Raw genomic sequence first — 19,913 nt, 5'->3', positions numbered from 1 at the left:
AACTCTGTGTACAGTCACTTGGACAATAGCAAATCTGTCGCGAGAATGCTTTTCATTGATTATAGCTCTGCTTTTAATTGCCTTGTCCCAGGTAAACTGGTTGAAAAACTCATGTCTCTCGGTTTGAGTGTTGCCATGTGTAAGTGGATTTTTAGCTTTTTAATTGACAGATCTCAGAGAGTGAAAATCAATGACTGTTTTTCAGATGTTGTTTCTGTGAGCACCGGATCTCCTCAGGGATGTATTTTGAGTCCTTTGCTTTTTACATTGTACACTCACGACTGTGTATCTTCCTCTGACTCTAACTTGATAATCAAATATGCTGATGACACCACCATCATCGGTCTCATCAGTGATAATGATGATTCCTCTTATAGAGCAGAGATCCAAAATGGGGTTCAGTGGAGTAAAGCTAACAACCTCCAGCTGAACGCATCAAAAACATGAGAACTGGTCTTTGACTTTAGCCGGAACAGTTCTCACACACCTGTAATTATTGATAACTCCCAGGTGCAGATTGTAGAGGAGTGCACGTTTCTCGGTTTAACTCTCTCTAAAGACCTGAAATGGGTCAAAAACACTAACCGGGTTGTTAAAAAAGCTCGTCAGCGTCTCTACTTTCTACGTAGACTTAGAGAATTTACCACTAACTCTAAGATTCTGCTTAATTTTTATCGCTGCACCATTGAAAGTTTATTTGTTGGCTCTGTGACTGTGTGGTTTGGTAACACCACAGACAAAGAGAGGAGTGCTCTAAACAAGGTGCTCCGCTCTGCAATGAGGACTGTGGGCTGTGAGCTTCCTGTTCTGGAAGTTCTTTATAAATCCAGACTTTTAAACCGAGCACTTGGAATCGTCAATGACTCTTCTGGCCACCCTGGAAAAGCCTTGTTCCAGCTTCTTCCTTCTGGCAGAAGATATCGTTCGCTGAGATGCAGGACATCTCGATATGCCAGCAGCTTCTTTCCACAAGCTGTTATCAGCCTAAACAGAGCACTTTTATGTATGATCTTGCACTTTATTGAATCTGTTTCAGTCGATCGATTTCACAGTGTCAATTGTTCACTGTTCTCTTTGTTTTATTTCTGTACTTTTATCCTGTTTTATTTATGTACTTTTTAATTAATGTTATTTTATGGCTGTACCTGTCTTGTGCACACTGGGGACTTTTACAAATTTATTCCAATGTGGTTTTACTGCAAATGGCAAACAAATGAATCTGAATCTGAATCTGAATCTGAATCTGTAAATAACATTGTCATTTGATTTCAAATCAAGTTTATGAACTTTTTCAGCTTTAAAATGAATATAAAAAAGGCTAAATATATAAGCATCTAACTTCTAGGGAATAAATGTGTATCTATATATACTGCAGTGTGACATTAGATGATGGTTTATAATGCAAATAAAAACACTGTACCTTATTTGCACTAGTGGGTGCCAACCAGCTTTTCTATTCAAATTCCTTTAGAAATGAATGGACACTTTACTGTTGTGGAAACGTCTTGCATCAGTCAGACCTACAGTTGCCATCTTAGTTTGAAAACTCATTTTCATCCAATAACGCTTCACTTTCAATTTTGTTTTCAGCCTTTGGCAGAAACGGCCCCACAGACCAAGAGCATGATGAGACTGTTGAATTTGAGACCTAATTTCATATATTTATTCCTTCACTTTATGCTGGTTGGTTGAGAAAACACTTTTCTGCAGTGTGGCAAACTCAAAACACAGCTCAACATGAACTTCAGCAGCGTTAAGATAAATTCCATATTGTCGACAGCATAATACTTCCAACTGTCTTTGTTCCACTTTCGACTCCCCATAAGTCATTTAAACAGGAACTCTCCAAAATGACAATATTCTAGGGATTTTATCATCATGTACATGTTTCTTCATATCCAGGTTTGCATTGTTTGACATTTTTGGGGGGATTTTACAACCTTATTATTCTAATTTTATGTTCTGAGTTGTGTTGGAAATAATCAGGCTGTGTTTGTCTTGAGGGGATAGGAAGATCTAACCCCACACAAGAATAATTCTACTGATGTTTTGGGGGACAAAATCAAACTCCCTCTCACAGTGTTAAAAAAAATTTAAAATACAAGGACAACACTTCACTAGCAGAACGGATTCAACACAACAAATCATTGTATTTTAACACTCAAGCAAGGCAGAGCTGTCAAATCTCAGGCCTTGAAAGTTGCACGATTAACTGTTATTTGATTAAGGACTTTGAGACTTAATAGTGACTCAGAAAAAAGGTTGTAGATGTGAACGTTTGTACTGTGATGAACGACCATATGTCGGTCCATATGTATGTGATAAAGCATGATGATGATGTTTTCAAGTGCATCTTGACGCGTTGACGCGTCGATGGTGCTTTGAGCCACTAAAAATACAACTTTTTTTGGAAAATGCTCAGCCTCAATCTTCATGTAGGCAACAGAGATGCGGCCACTGCGCATGTGCACCACTGCCGAGGTAAATAGTTCTTCTTCACATGTGTGAGTAGTTGGACAATAACAACAACGTTTGCCTCAAGAGCATCAGGACTCCCAGTCCATATTCCTTGGTAGTTTTATAGATGGGTCTCCCATGATAGCAATCCAACTTCATCATCTGTCTATACGAATGTCTGTGTACTCGCCATAATTAATGTTTATAGCTATTGTTTTCCGTGTGTGTGGTTTCATAACAAAAACAAACAGCACCCACTCGTGGCCCAACATGAACCCCCAATTTTTTTTTAAACGTTTCTGCTGTTTTCACATAAAAAAAACATCGTTTTCAAATCTGTGCTGCGTAAACACAATACTTTTCACTTGAAACGTTGTCATGTAAACAAGCTCTTTATGCAAGCTTCTCTTGTGTCTCACGATGAATATATAGATGAATGACGCAATCAATTATTAACCTCTCATGACTATCTAAAAATGAAATACAGGAATAATGTTTTTATTCGAGGGTCAGTCAGTTTTTGGTTGATATTGTGTTGGTGGAGGCTCAGAAGGGTTTTTGTTTTGTTTTGGAGTTTGTTGCCAGCAGTAATGCCATGTTACACCCTCCCCACCCTCACGCTCCCACCCGCCTCCCCCCATGCCCCCGCAGCCCTCTCCTGCCTTTGTTCTCATCACAACAAGCCCGGAGCAGATGGTGCTTTGCTTTGCTTTGGCCGGCGGTGACAGACAGCCGCTCTCAGCCAATAGTCTGCGGGGAATCAGCTGACTGGTCTGGACAGCGCCAGGTGTTGTCTTTTTTTTAATCATTTTTCTTCTCCATCCTTAAGAGGAGGAGGAGGAGGAGCGGAGGAATATCGGGAATAACCCGTCGGTGGTAGGCTGCAGCAGGTTGGATCTCTCTCTCTCTCTCTCTCTCTCACTCTCCCTCTCTCTGCAGACCGCACCATGCCTCTCTCCGAGGCGCCCTGGGACTGATCGGATACGCGGGCGACAAATCGCAGTCACCAGCCGCCAGCTGAAGCCAGCAGGATAGCGGAATATGCGTTATTACGCAGCGTGATGATCCCCGCACCACCGCAGAATTGATCTTATTTATTGTTTGTGCGTTGACGCGGGTGTCTGGATAAGGAGAAATAGCCGTGCGCCTGGGAACACCGGACTGGAATGCCAACAAGGTGAGACCCTTCAGGAAAGGGGAGGAGAGGAGAGGAGAGGAGAGGAGAGGAGAGGCTGGATCTCCAGTTTCCTCGTTTACTGAAATTTCAATTAAGGGGGAAATAATATGCTGCAGCTGCGGATTAGTGTTGTTTCCACCAGTTAAATCGCGCACGCTGCGTAAATATGTTTGCTCATACTTCGGATTTCCCTGCAAGGGCGATCCAATGAGTTGTGGCGACATTTAAGAAGCAGACACACTCAAGGGCATGATCATTTCTTTCATGTAAACACACTGTCTGGCGAATCCGCATCACTTCTGGCTTTTGCAAGTTCTGAATCCACATGTGAACATTTAATCTCACGCCACGTTTGGTGACAAGCATCAGCCGTTTTAATGCGTCAAATTATATATTTTTTTCTCCTCAGCAAACAAACTTTGATCTCGTTGCGGTACTTGCCGTGTCAGGCAGCCAGGAGCTGCGTGCGCCGCGCGCGCCGCCGTGAAGACGCGATTTGCATATTAATGTCAAAAGTATGTCGGCAGATGTCTCGATTCCTCCTTTCTGGGCCGAAAAGTCGCCGAGTCTTGTTGTTGGGGGGGGGGGGGGGGGGGGGTGAAGACAGGGCCCAGGGTGAAATGATGAGAATGGGGTTGCGTTGGCAGGGGGTCCATTGTGGCTCACTAACGCTGCTTCTGTCGCTGCAGCTGTTGCGCTTTTGTGACGGAGCTGACTGGCATCACTCAACTTCAAACTGTTGTGTGAAAATGGTTTTGTTTCTGTTGTTTGTTTGTTTTCATCGGGATGTTTTTATTGTGAGGGGGATTTGCTGCAACAGTTCGGGTTTTGCCCTCCAGACTCTGTTTATAGCCTCAAAGTGCTGAGATTCATCTTTGCTCATGTGGAGCTGGAGGCCAAATTAAAGTGAGTGTTGATTCAGCAACTCAGTGTAATCACACACACACACACACACACCGCTCCACAGATGTCCACCGTTTTTATCTTGATCAACAGAATCAAGCGTTTTCCTTAAGTGTGACGAAGGCCTCCTAATAGGCTCTGTGTGTCTGTGTGTGTTGCAGGTGTTTGTGTATAGGCGGGGTGGTTAGGAGACAGTAGAGCTTATGGAAAAGCGTATAAAAAAAAACCTGCCCCCCCCTCACTCCCACTACCAATAACAACAACACATAGGTCCCGAGGGTATAAAGTAGGGGGGGGGTCAATCAGCTCAAGCTTCCACCATTATTCTGTAAGACTGGCTGAGGCGTTAACCCTTTGTCCTTACGTGAGCTCAGCTCAGACGAGCTGCAGCCGGTTCAACATGCATGGAAGTCCTTCAGCAGTTGTCATGTTTTCCTCATGGGAACATGTGTGTAGGGAGGGAGGACGATACCAGTGTTCAGGCTCACACACCTGTGCTGCAGTTCAAGCTCAAGAGTGTCTGGAGAGCGGCCTTCCACAGTCCTGTCGGCCCAGTCAGGTGTAGTGAGGAGGTCCAGCTGCTTCATCTTTAATGGATCTTCACAATGACAAGCCAAACATTGCTTTAAAATACGTGTTTAAGTTATGATTTAACAACATTTAGTATCAGTTTGAATGCTCAATGAAAGTGCTTGTCCGTCTGTAGAAGCCTCTTTTTGCTTTTCTCTAAATTTGGGAATTTTTCTGGAGAAAACCAACATAAAGTAACACTTTCACCTCCCATAAAGTTGAGTGATTCCTATCTTGAAAAGTTATAAACAAAGACTTTTGCTGGAGTAAAGATTTCCCAAAAGCCTTGATATCCTACATTTCCTGTAATACAGTTTGATAGCACTTGTAAGGCACATGCCTGGAAATCTATACTGTAGCCACAGAAACTCTGATTCAAGTCACTGTTCAAAATCAACAATGTCCCTGTTCATCTAAATTCATTTCAGAATTGTCATTTATTGTTACTTTTCAAAAAAACGTGAATGCTCTTCATGCATGTGCTACATTATAAATACATTTATAAGAGGCAGAAAATGTAAACGAGAACAATAAAATGCATAAAAAACACCAATACAGCATACAATCATACAATTATCAAAAATATATATATATTCATTTCGGTTGTAAGGGGCTGTTCAATTTGATTATGGCCCTTGTTCAATTATATTTTAGTTGGAAAAACCCATTTTGTGTCACTAATTAGGAATATTACACACATGTAGTACCACACGCATATACTCAAGGATGTACATGAGAGTGTGCTGAAACAGATAAAAAATGGACTGTGGAATTAAATTAATTATAGCGATGGATATCAGATGTCTTTAAATGCCTTTAAATTGTGCAAAAACATTCACAAGCATCTTTATCTGCACCGTGCTGCTTGAAGTCTGACAATTCCTGAGTGGCGTCTCTTGAGCTCAGCATCTATCCCGATTTTGAAATTGTTACTTAAGTTTATATTTATTTGCTAAATGACATTTCATTGTATTTTCCTGCGCAGTGACAGCAAAGCTTCTTAACGACGCAAGCAATGAGCTAAATATTTCTTCTTGTTTTCTGTAAGGCAGTTTGGTTATTTATAGTTGCTGCTGTCTGTCAGGAGATTCTTTGCAGCTCTGAACTACAAGCTTGTACCGTCAAACCTGCAGAAACACTGTCACTGCTGCAGCAGCACGAGGACGCCTGTACAGACATAAAAAGTGGTTAATTTTACCAAGACCTGACACTGAGAATGGTATTGCGTTCACTCCGAGGACGCGTCCTCTCCTCACAGTCATGGTGGTAACTCAATAGAAGACAAGATGTTCCTTTTAGAGTTTTTTCCCTGAATGTTGTGACTATTCCATAGGTTCTCTTCAATGCACAAGTACTTGATGCAACCCCAATTTTATTTAATATATATTACATAATATAATCAATTCATTATCTATTCCTGGTTATCTGCTTTCATTACTAAGAGACGCAGCAAAAAAAGAGACATATAGGGTCACTTTATTGAATTGTTTGATCTCAAATAGTGTGGAAATGGTGAAAAGTTGAGTTTCATTATCATTTCATCCACCTATTATTTTCTAGATCACTTAAATTCAACGACAAAATTCATAAACCATACAATAGCAATATACTCATCCACTCATGGACGACTGTTCAAAGAGAGATTTTATTTCAAGACTCTTTCTTGGACTCAGTTTTAGAGCAAGTTTTGTGGCGTTACAGTGTTTAGTGGCACTAATTCCATTGTGTTTGTTCCAACTGAACTCATCTGCGCTCTGGCTGAAGGTGAAACTATTCTGAGACGTGCAGAAAACTGAGCCGCTGTGAAATCAATAACGCTTGCGTTGCCGATGACGAATTGGCCCGGTCGTTTCCAGCCAGTCAAGTCCTGGCGCGAGCAGCAGAATGGGAAACCGCTGGTTCGTTACATGTTCACATATGGGAGGAATCCAGCCAACCCCTTCAAATGATGATGGGCTTGTCGGACTGTGTGTTATTTAGTGTAATTACCCGGTATGTTTGTGTACACAGCAAGCCATACTGCGCCATGTTTCTGTTGTGGAGGATTGATTAATCCTGCTTGTATTGTTGAACCGAACCAGACCATCTTTTAACTTGCACTCTTTACAACAGATCTGTATATTAAATCCTTCCAGAGAAAGATTAGAGACACTCTAAAATACAGATTCCCTCATCTCAGTTAAAATACAGCGTGCATGACATGAGTCTTTGAAGAAGGTACGGTCATATCTGGTATATTTCTCATATATTCAGGCTTCTTGTCACAATCCTTCGCAGCTCTTACATATTCTGTTCCACCTTGTTTATCTGTTGCTGCACTCATCAAATCCAAGGGTGTTTCTGTCGCCTCAGTTTGGCTCCATTTGTGACAAGACGTGTTTATTGGCTCCCTGGGGTTGTTTATCTCACCTGCTCCACCTGTTATTCCTGGTTTCTCTGTTATCTTTCTTTTTTTTAAATGTGCATGCATACATCACATTTACATCACACAACTGAAGCGGAAGAATATTGTTGTCTTCTTGAAATCACATTGCAAGTTTTCTCAAGTCACTCCCAGTGTTTAAACATACGGCGAGTGGACCATAAGTGGTCTGGCGGAGGGTCAAAGTTCAGCTCAGCTATCGACGTTGCATAGTGTAACACTCACAAATACAAGATTAAGTGCAATATTAAAAAGTAGTTTTAATAGTAACTCTCGTTTCTTGTTTGTCTTCTGTCGCTTGTGCTGTTTTAGTAGGATTATAAAACAAAACACAACACTGAGACATAACTTAAACCAACTTTGTGAGTTTGTGAAGACGTGCACACTGCAGGCTGCAGCATATGGACTGAGAAGTGACGGCTCTTTCATCACAAAAGGCCCTTTTTAGTTTTCGGCGTCCGTTTACATGACAACGGTGATCGGAGTCACTAAAAACCCAACCTTATGATCATATCTCCCAAAAGGGAGCTTTTCAAAAACACTCTGACTCTGTCTCCTTGAAGTGCTGCTATTGCACACACACACACACACACACACACACACACACACACACACACACACACACACACACACACACATACATTACAGCCACCAGCAATACTTCTTCTGCACCGTAGAAGGACAATAACAACATTTGCCTTCAGTGTCATGAATCCCAGTCCATATTCTCCTGGGACAGGTGTGTGTGGTTTGATCATGAAAACAACCAAAAGCACTACCAGTGCCTCAATATGAAATGCACTTTGTTTTCAGCGTTTCTGCCGTTTCCATGTAAACAAACATCATTTTCAAAATGTTGCCAAAATCTTAACTGAAAATGCAAAAACGGTCATTTCACTTCAGACACTGTCATGTAAACGAGGCCTTGGCCTGTGAAAAAACATTGTGGCAAAAAGGATTCCACTTTCAGGAGGTAATTTGTGTGTAATTTCTAGTTTTGTTTTTATTTTTAAGAAATGCCTTTGAAAGGGACAATTTTAAGAATGAAAAACACAAACAGATTTAGTTATTTATTGATTTCACTTGAGATCAAAGGTCAAAATGAGTTTGACACTCCTGCTTTGAGGAGGTCATGTTTGATCTCTTCCAGCATCTTCCATCACAGAATCCAGGATCATTGCGTCGCCTTATAGAACTGAACTTGAGCCAACCACTTACTCAAAACAGCTTTTCTCCAGATTGCAGGAAACTTGGTTGAAATTACCATAATTGTTCCTCTACAACTACAGAGGTGATACTGTGCTTGTGCTACTGTGGGTAGTGCTGTGCATCCAGATGCCAGACACGGAGCGAGATCTCAGTATCATTCTGTAAGTGACACTTTCTCAAGCGGAAATGACAGTGGTGTCCTCGCACTGCATGACATTACTCTGAACATTTCATGGCTCTTGGATGTGCTTGGAGTTGAACTGGCAGTCAATGTGCTCCTTTTACCTGTCGCTATAGAAACTACAGAAAAGAGTTTTGAAGGAGGCACAAATTAGAATTACATCATCTAGCAAGACAAAGTCATTGTGAACTGGTGGTGATATTTTTCCCCCAGAATGAAGCAGGCTTTGGTTGGAATCAATTCCTAGATGCCTCGAGCTCACCAATGGATTGTCTTTATACAAGTCTTGAACATCGTAAATTATTGGACAGTTTGCACTCTGGCTGCCTTACTTAAGAGAAAGTCTTAAAGCTGTGCAGGCAGTTACTATTGTTCTAATTAATTGTTCAAAAAAGTGGGCTTCACTCAGTTGTGTTACCATGTGGTTTTCTGTTAGTCGACAGCAGTCCGTTACCAATGTGGCACAATTTAAAGTAGTGTACTGAATACATTTGCACCATGTCTGTTCGATACTGATCTTACATTCAGTGAGATTGAGCATCTCTGTGGTACACTTTGTGACAATGGACAGTCGGAATACAACCCACAAGAAGAAAAAGTTTAATAAGAGGAGTGCAGCTGGTAAATATCATAATGCAGCAGATGCACAAGCTTTCCTCAAAGGTAATTATTGCACAAAGCCCTGAATTTCAACCTAATAATTTTATATCGTTGTGTACAGCCAGTGTGTTGTATAAATAAATAGTCTGCCCACACAAAGGCCTTCACAACGTGCAGCTGTTTGCCCAGGTGTCTGCTTGGGCCCACGCCCATGATAATTAAAATGCTCATTCAGTTAATTTCTTTTGGCACTGTGAAAAAAGTTCTGCACAACCATGAGATGAGCTTAATGCAGTTTGTCAAACCGCAGGAAATGAACCATTAAAGGGCACTGCCAGGATCTGAAATTGAGAAAGTAACTGACAAGCATCTCATCTGTCATCACTTCAAGGATATCTATGATCAGTATAAGATCATCTTTAAGATTACTGGTATTGTACATCAGTCAAAGCCAGGCAGAAAAACTTGGTGGATGGGATTTTACTGTGATCGGTGCACAGTAAAACCACATTTGAAAGATGAGTATGAAGGGAAAGTGTGGGATTATTAGAGTAAGAAAAGGGTGATGGCGATCTAGATTGCATGTGGTGTAAAACTGGGTTCACATCCATTTACGGTATATGAATTATATGGCAAAACCTTGCAGTCGCTTAAACAGTAACCAAGGAGCATTTGTAAAGCCGGCAGCTATAACTAATATGAACAAGAATCCCATTCACAAATTGAAATGTAAGAGTGAAACGTGAAAATTGATTTAATGTCCCATTGAGATATTTTTAGTCCTGGTTAACATGTGATTTCAAAACCGCATAAAGAATACAAAATACTGGGATTAGCTTGAGGACAGACTGGTTCGTGTCCAAAGCGGAGTGTTGAGTTCAGGTCAAGGTCACTGTGTACCTCATGATCAGTGGTTGTGTGTCACAAGGGAAACTGGACCAGACGTCAGATAGAAGATAAAAAGAAAGAGGAAAACAAGGTTGAGGATTGCAATAATGAAAATAATTGCCAGTGACAATCATGATTGAGAGGGTGGCGCAGTATGTTTCCTCAATGAATGAAGATAACTATCCTATATACTATATCTGTTTTTAAGCAAGCTGCACAAAACCTGCAAAAAATGTGTTTATTTCCAAGAAATGTAGGTGTTTTTTTATGTATATTTTCTTTATTGACTGTAGTTATTACATTTTATAAGTATTTTTTTATACTACTTTAATCAAGTAATAACTCATTTCACTATTAGTTAAATGTTATTACAATAATGGCTCAATAATATTTTTCCACTCTTGGAAAATTATCATGTTATTGGCAGGGATCAGGTTATCGACAATTATTACATTATTACTTGTTACAAGGATAAAAATATGAAATGTTAAAACTTTCCAATAAATGTAATGATGTCATGTCGACCACAAAAAATGCAAGATCATCAGTGTTACTGATGCGTTGGCTGCAGACTGAAATCCTGTAATGGTGTGAGTTTAGAGTTAATATGTGAATTTAACTGTCATCCTATGAGAGGTGATGGCTTTGCTTTCCTTGGGCTGTGTTGACACGACAATGATTTCAACTGAAAATGCAAAACTTTTGCAGCATTTTGGGTTTTCGTTTACATAATAACAGTGCTCTGAGCCACTGAAATCGCACGTTATTGAAAGCGGCTTCCAACGTGGAACTTTTTGAAAATGCTCTGATCGCATCTCTATATTCATGGAAATAGGGGAAACATTTCTGAAATGCTGCTCCAGCACATGAGCACCATGGCCATTATAAATAGCAAATAAATGGACAATAACAACAATGTTTCTGTCCAGAGTGTCGTGACTCCCAGGCCATTTCCTCCTTGGACTAGGGCGTTTTGGAGTTGCGTCATATGGAATAGCAATCCAGCCTAATCGTCTTTCCATGCCAATGTCCGTGTGCTCGCCATTGTTCATGCTTATAGTGTTTGTTCTCTGCTTGCAATGTGTGGTTTCATTACGAAAACAACAACAGCGCCAACTTGTGGCCCAACATGCTAACTACATAATTTTCATCATTTCTGTCATTTCTGAGTAAATGAACATCATTTTTAAAGCGTGGTTTTGTAAACATGAGACATTTCCAAAAAATAAATGCAACAAATGATTAATTTTCACTTGAAATGTTGTCGTGGAGATTAGATTAGAGTTTCAAACATAAATCTATTTGTCTTAGCAAATTACACCCTGGCAACAACATAAACTGAATGATAGATAGTAATGACAAGCCAAATAAATATCCTCCATAGTAAGTTGAAGGAGTAAAAGAAGAAAAGGTATGAGAGAGGTTTTGTGTTTTTTGAGTCACTTTGTCTTTTGTTGAGCTTTAGACTCACTATGAACCCAGCTCATCCTGTATCTGCATGTCCCAGACCTCTTTTTGTATTCTTTTCTACTAAAAGGAATAATTACCCTGCTGGATGTTGACCCTGATTTCATTATATTTTTTCTAAATACTCATAGGTACACTGTGACCACATTTAGATATCCTTCAACAAAAACACTAAGCTAACCCACTTTTTCCTTCGACAACTGTGTCATGTTGTGTGTCCAGTATTAAAAACAGGATCAGAAACTTCTTAATCTTACATTGTATGAAGGGGAGCACAGACAAAGCTGTCAGCATTTATCAAACGACAAGAATCTAAGATTAACCCCATTCATGGTAAATAGAGGAAACAGCATGTGGGAGCAGGCAGATATATATTACTGAATCTGCCTCATAATCTCCATGCATAGTCGCATTAAATACCATTTTGCAGCACAGATATTAAGCTGTAGATATGTTGCAATTGCCCTAAAAAAAAGGTTTTGTTTCCAGAAAAGCATGTGGTAAAATTTTTATCATAATCAACTCAATTAAGATGCTTTTATTTTGTGTGAGTGAAACCATGTCAAGTATAAAAACGATTGAATCAGTGTTTGTCAAAGCTTTGTTCAACTCCAATTACTTGAAATATTACATTACAGTTGAACATTCACTTGCAGAGTAAATGACAAACAAGTACTTTAGCAACTCTTTGTTGTGATGAGACTATGAATGCATTAACGGTGCTCCCGCTCTCCGCGGCCTCAGGTTCTGCTGATATGTTGCTTTAATTGAAGCGCTAAGTGACCTGTTTGTCTCCTGCGGGTCTGAATCGGGCACACTGCCCCCAGCTAATCTCCACTTCAGTATCTCCATCTGCTTTTGCTACCAGGCACAGCAAATCGTCACAATATAGCCACGGTGGTTAAAGCTTGAAAACAAGACGGCACACCATCCGTGGTTCACCCACGCTCCGCCCTGTCCCATAGGGAATCCCTGGTATAGGAGGAGGATCGCAGCCGTGTTGCTGTCCCCCTGCTGCTGTTGCCAGGCAGTTTACATTCGGATGTATTACTCAGCTCTCTTCTTCGAAAGCCTCTTAAGTGCTATCTTCTTAAGCTGGTGTTGACCATAAAGAAGGTGGAAGCTCGCTGCTGTTACTATACGGCTGTGCACAGGATGGGGTGCCTGCTAAATAGCCTTAATTAGGAACTGCAAGATTGCATGCTCGTGCAAGACCTGCTGGCAAGATATGTCTGCATAATGTGAGTGGAACATGAATTTGATGTTACAAAGATAAAAGGAAGAGCAAAATAAACATTTTTACAATAGAGGCTGGCAGCTCATTGAAGCTGCACAACACTGATGAGTGTTAAACCACAGAGTTCACATGCATAAATGCTTATAGTGATAATACCAACACGCTGATGTATGCATGTAATGATTATCACTTACCAACTACAAGTTTAGATAATTAGTGCTGACGATAAAGTACGGCATAGTTTTCAGTTGTAATTGTCAGGATCCTTGCAATTTAGTGTTGGATTTTTTTTTTCATGTTGGGTGGTAAACACAGTGGTGTAGTCCAGGGTTTACACTGGTATACAGTATCTACATGCCAGATTGCCTATTTTGTTCCCTGGGGATACTCTAAAATCTGATTCGATTGGTTAATATCGATGTTTACCATGCAACATGAGGGCTGATGAGCCAATCAGAGGCAGAGTTTGGGCGGGTCATGACGAGGCAAATCCTGCTAACCGATAAATTACCGCATATACCGAAATCATATGACAATGTGCAATTAATATGGAATGATTTGCACTAAATATAGTCTCACGTGCAACAACAACCTGCTGGAAACTGTCGTTTCGTCATATTTTTGCTTGTAGTGCAATTGGATGGAGCGCTTATTCCCCCCCCCACCCAAGCACAACATGAAATGTGACGCCATGAAGTTTCACATGTTTGTGGAGGAAGTCATCAAAAATATTGGAGCATTTACAGCAATTGAATCAGCATTTTGGGAAACCATTTCAAAGCAATATGAGGAGTGTAAATCTCAACCTTGATATTAATGATTTAGTTTTTACATCTGTGAACATCCCATGAGAAATAAACCCCTCATTTAAGGGCAGAATTTGTGGAATGAACATATTGACATGGAGTAGATGAGATTGTCAAGTTTACTCCATTAGGTAAGTTCCTGATACAGCAATATTATTTCGGCAAATTCATTTACCATTGAATCCAATACCACATTTTAGTGTCGTAATGTAAAAAAAAAAATGAGAATATGAAATGTGAGAATAAAAATATGCCTGCTCAAGAACATGCACCAAATTTAGGTGCAATTCATTGAAATTGAAATTGAGACCTTTGAAACAAGAATAAAAGTGAAACCTTGTGGGTTCTTACAGGAAATGCCAATTCAAAGCAAAGTATTGCTTATGGAAAATAAATCAAGAACCACAAAAGTCAGTAGTAGTAGTAGTATCTTTGCTATAATGTATTGTAATCAGTCCTTTGGCTGGATGAACTATTTGACTCTGGACCAAAGTGGCGGACCAATCAACCCTGCCATCCCGAGATAAAAAAAAAATCAGTCGAGTGAGGTCTCTGGTTAAGAGGTTTAAATGTGGCACTGCTTTTAAGTAAAAGCTGCGAGAATTAATGCTTCGTCGTCCATGTGAGTGGAAGTCAAGTGTTAGGGCCATATGGGCCAGCAGATGCCTGTTTCACCTCTCAGGATCTCCCTCTCCTCCAAACAAGAGACGCTCTCTTCCTCTCACATCAATCTCCTCAAAGTCCTATTTGAAGCTGCCAGTCTTGTTTGAGTTCAAAACCACTGAAAAAACTTTTGACAGTCTTTCTTCTACCCCTGATTATCCTGGAAAATAAAATCCCACACCAGCTGAAAGCTTGTTTTTTTCATGTTCGCCCTATATTCAGAATGCTGAAGTAGTTGCATTAAAAATTAAGGCCTGCATCTACTTTTTGTTTTGTTTTGGGTGGGGTTTTTTTTTTTTTTGGGGGGGGGGGGGTTCTTTCTTTCTTTGAGGCCTGACGCATACTAATATCTCGTAGCGTTTAATGATGTGCAGAGAGGCTAATGATTGTGTCCTTATGGGCCTGTTGGATAGATGAAAGCCCTCAATGGAATTTGATCCATTTCCAAGTAGTTCACGGCTCTGTTTTGTGCGTGCATTGTAATGAGCTGAACTTGCATTTTCTCAAAACTGTTGATGCTGCACATAACCCGCAGTCTCCCAAGGCTTGTGCAGAGATTGTTGTTGTTCCTCGTCAATCTGCCGTCTTATGTAATTGCCGCATTTACCCGAAAATAAAACATTATGTGATAGTTCTGTAATTGTTACACATAAGAAGGCTACACTGAGGGAGCGTTCACTTGGTGTGAGGCATCACTTGGACACAATGGTGGTTCACGCTAAATGTTATGATTTGATCACAGAAACAATAGAAAAATAGTAATGATTAGCAGGTGTGTGCACCATTATATCATAAAGTGGCTTCTGCCGACTTCCAGATATGAGCATTTGTAGGTCGTTGGTGATCAATCAGAGTGACACACATAATAATGACGTTTTTATTCCACATAACCCACAGGTGGGTTTGTGACCACATGATCAGGGTTCACAGCTGGCTGCCTACAGGTCACGACTGTATGTCCCTGAACAAGGCCCTTTACCCCTGAAAGCTCCCTGGGTACTGCGCAGTGGCTTACCACCGCTCCATAGGGACGGGCTCGATGCGAAGGACAAATTTGACTGAACCGCTCTGTACGATTTGACAATTTGAAACAGTATAGACATTTCCACAAATGGCAATAGTCCCATTTACACATTTCAAGTGAAAAAGCATAGCAGTTTTTATGATTTTGTTTCGGAAACGTCTCACATCTATACAGCAGCATTTTGAAAACAAGGCTTTGTTTAAAAAAACGTCAAACATTGAAAATTACGTAGTTTTCATGCTGAGCAACTCGTGGGTGTTTGTTTTCACAATGAAACCACACACATGCACGCAGGGAACAATACGCTTGAAACATTAACAGTGGCGGGTACGCGGACGTTCGTATGGACTGAAGACAAGGTTGTATTGTTATAAGCCTATAAAACCTTAAAACCTTATGGCGACGTTATATGAAAACTAAAAGTATACAGTTATTTTGAATGGGATGTGAATTTGTGAGGTTTGGGCTGTTTCAGTGAGTTTGCATGTTCTCCCTGTGCCTGCGTGGGCCTGTGAAGTTTCCTCTTCATAGCGCAAAAGTGCATATACGTTTTTTTTTTTACTTGATACTACAGTATATCCAATTATATATGTGTTATTGTGTGACTCTCTGTGTTTGCCCTGTGATCGATCTATTTTATTACACAATGTTCGCTGGAATCTGACATCTGATATGATGACGTCTGAATCTGATTCTCTTACTGTGACTGCAAGCGAGATGAAGCGAGTATAGAAGGAGCTACTTCATCAAGTACCTCTCCCTAATTACTGATAATTATGAATAAAAGCTGCCAGTCAAGTGCAGTAGAAGGACAAGAGAACAACTACACTTGTTACACATGTGGCTTCTCCTGGCCAACAGTGTACAAAGTTTTTCTATTGAAGGCAAAAAACATCCACATTACTTCAAAAATGAAGGAGAAGAAGAAGAAGAATGCTTTATCTGTCATTATATGAGTGAAATGAAATTGCAGGTGATGCCTGCTTTGGCATGGAGTACATACAAGTGTTCAAAATACATTTAAAATGACCAAAAAGTCAGTTTATTGTTCTGAGAAACAAAATAATTTGTAATAATAATGAAATCCTATTCAATGGTTGGCATTTGAATATGGATCAGAGGAGGGGACCAATGACAGGCGAGTTGACTGACCATCATCCCCAGAGCCATAATAGTGTTGTGACTGAACAAAACAACTGCAATGACTGTTCACCTTTGTGTTACAATATTGGGATTTAAATTGTATTCATGACATGTATATTCTATATCTTTCTTCTACAGATAATCCTGTGACACCTGTGCTGTCAAAACACCCCCTGCACCTCAACTCCCGATCCTGACCATTGTTCCATGGACTGAAGGAGGTGATCAGTGGAAAGCCTGGTTGATGAGTGTAACGCATCCTTTCCCAAAGTCATTGGACCATCCTCCTGTCCCTTTCCAGCATGGCTAGACGGAGGTTGGGCTGCCCACTTCTGAACCAGGCGTTCGCTTGCCTGATCCTGTTGCCAATAGGATTGTCTTTCGTCCAGAGCAATGACTGTCCCCAGTTGTGTGTGTGCGAGATCCGGCCCTGGTTCACCCCTCAGTCCACCTACAGAGAAGCCATCACGGTGGACTGCAATGACCTTCGCTTAACACGCATTCCAGGGAACCTTTCCAGTGACACTCAGGTTCTCCTCTTACAGAGTAACTACATTGCCAGGACAGGTGAAGAGCTTGAGCAGCTCTTCAACCTGACTGAGCTGGATTTGTCCCAGAATAACTTTAGCAGCATTCGAGATGTTGGCCTCACCAACATGTCCCAGCTCACAACGCTCCATCTGGAGGAGAACCAGATCACAGAGATGCCCGATTACTGTCTGCAGGACCTCAGCAACCTGCAGGAGCTCTACATTAATCACAATCAAATCAACTTCATCTCTGCCAATGCCTTTGCTGGGCTCCACAACCTGCTCAGGCTTCACCTCAATTCCAACAAGCTGAACACCATCAACAGCCAGTGGTTTGAATCTACACCCAATCTAGAGATCCTCATGATCGGGGAAAACCCTGTTGTTGGAATAATGGACTTTAATTTCAAGCCACTGAACAACCTGAGAAGTCTGGTTTTGGCTGGAATGGATTTGACAGACATTCCTGCAAATGCCTTAGTGGGGCTTGACAATCTTGAGAGTCTCTCTTTCTATGACAACAAGTTGGTACGAGTTCCTCAGAGAGCTCTGCAGAAACTGCCCAACCTTAAGTTCTTGGATTTGAACAAAAACCCAGTGCACAAGATTCAGGAAGGAGATTTCAAGAACATGCTGAGACTGAAGGAGCTAGGTATAAACAACATGGGAGAGTTGGCTTCCATTGAACGTTATGCTTTGGACAACCTTCCTGAGCTCACTAAGTTGGAGGCTACAAACAACCCCAAGTTTTCTTTCATCAATCGTCAAGCTTTTCGTGATGTGCCAGCTTTAGAAAGTCTCATGCTGAACAACAATGCTCTTAATGCCCTGTACCAGTCCACAGTGGATGCTCTCCCGAATTTGCGTGAAATCAGTATCCACAGTAACCCTCTGTGCTGTGACTGCGTCATTCAGTGGATGAGTTCCAACAGAACCACTGTTCGCTTCATGGAACCTCTATCCATGTTCTGTGCTATGCCAGCCGAGGTTAGAGGTATGCATGTACGGGAGGTATTCCATAATAACTTAATAAGCCAGTGCTTGCCAATGATTGCTCATGACACCTTCCCCAGCCACCTGAATCTAGACATTGGCATGACCGTGGATCTGGACTGCAGAGCTATGTCCCAGCCTGAGCCTGACATCTATTGGGTGACACCGATGGGGAACAAGGTAATGATCGACACCTTATCTGACAAGTACAGCCTCAGCAATGAAGGGACGCTGCGAATCTCTCGTATCCAAGTGGAAGACTCTGGCAGATACACCTGTGTGGCTCAAAACTCAGAGGGAGCCGACACGAGAGTGACAGCCATACGAGTGAATGGCACTCTGCTCGACAGCACACAGCTCATGAAGATCTACGTCAAACAGACAGAGTCTCACTCCATCCTTGTCTCCTGGAAAATAAACTCCAATGTAATGACTTCTAACCTCAAGTGGTCATCCGCAACAATGAAAATAGACAACCCTCACATTACGTACACTGCCAGGGTGCCCGTGGATGTCCACGAGTACAATCTTACACATTTACAACCAGCCACTGAGTATGAGGTGTGCCTCACCGTCTCCAGCATCCACGAACAGACGCAAAAGTCTTGCGTTAACGTGACGACAAAGCAGGCGACCTTTGCCGTGGAAATATCCGATCAAGGGACCAACACTGCTCTGGCAGCAGTCATGGGAACCATGTTTGCAATCATAAGCATGGCCTCCCTCGGCATGTACATCGCCAAGAGGTGGAAGAGGAAAAACTATCACCATTCCCTAAAAAAGTATATGCAGAAAACCTCTTCTATACCTCTCAATGAGCTGTACCCTCCCCTTATCAACCTGTGGGAGGCAGACAGTGAGAAGGAGAAGGAAGGCTCATCTGAGACCAAACCCAGCCAGGTGGACACCACACGCAGCTATTACATGTGGTGAGAGCAGCTTTTCTAGAAGGAAACACAGAGACACCTTTGTCTCAGGAGCACAAATTTACATATTTGCTTCATGGCCACCCGAGTGAACTAAACTTTCGTTTCCTTTCACATTTCTTTCTGGAGTTTTTTGGTTCTCTCAGACTGAAGCAAGCAATGAAGCAACAATTTAAGACCTCTCGTTTAGCATACTGCCTTTTTACCTCTTGCCCATTTTTGACACAGTGCGGCAGCTTTCTTTAGCTTCCTGGATTTGGTAGTCACTGTGCTTTACTTTGAGTAATCGTTTTGATGAACACAGCATGAGCATTGAGGCGGATTAGACATGAGAAAGCAAAAGAAACGCTGAAGTTTGATCTTTTTTTTTTCTCGTGACTCTTTTCTCTGGCAGAACTGTTAAAGACTGCAATCTATCTCTTGTAAAACAGTTTCACTGTTGACTGTTGTGCACTGAAATATATATACTAATTTGTCTATCGACGCAAATGTAAGCTGACAAAGTATGTTTAGACTTGATATCCTGTCTATTGAATAATGTTAGAAACTCTTCTGTAATGTTGTATCAGCTATGATTTACTTTACTTTTTGTACAATAAATAACAATATGTTTGATTTAGACATTTCAGTTTGCAGAGCAACTACTGTAAACCAGCAATAGAAATATGAATGTTTAAAAACTAGGTACATAGTGTAAGGCTTTTGGATTTTCTTAGA

At 41.1% G+C, this 19,913-nt stretch overlaps 1 protein-coding gene across 1 annotated transcript; it reads left to right on the top strand.

The window, feature by feature from the left end:
* Positions 1 to 17,049: 17,049 nt before the first annotated feature.
* On the top strand, positions 17,050 to 19,203 carry lrrn1 (leucine rich repeat neuronal 1; the record flags this gene model as incomplete). The annotated part of the gene is made up of 1 exon (XM_080495747.1): positions 17,050 to 19,203. The coding sequence occupies one exon, from the start codon at positions 17,050 to 17,052 to the stop codon at positions 19,201 to 19,203; it is 2,154 nt and encodes a 717-aa protein (XP_080351873.1).
* Positions 19,204 to 19,913: the final 710 nt, after the last annotated feature.

The sequence above is a fragment of the Blennius ocellaris genome (genome assembly GCF_963422515.1).
Source record: "Blennius ocellaris genome assembly, chromosome: 4".
NCBI lineage: Eukaryota > Metazoa > Chordata > Actinopteri > Blenniiformes > Blenniidae > Blennius > Blennius ocellaris.
Note: the sequence above shows the minus strand (reverse complement) of the source record. Positions and strands in the feature narration are given on the sequence as shown.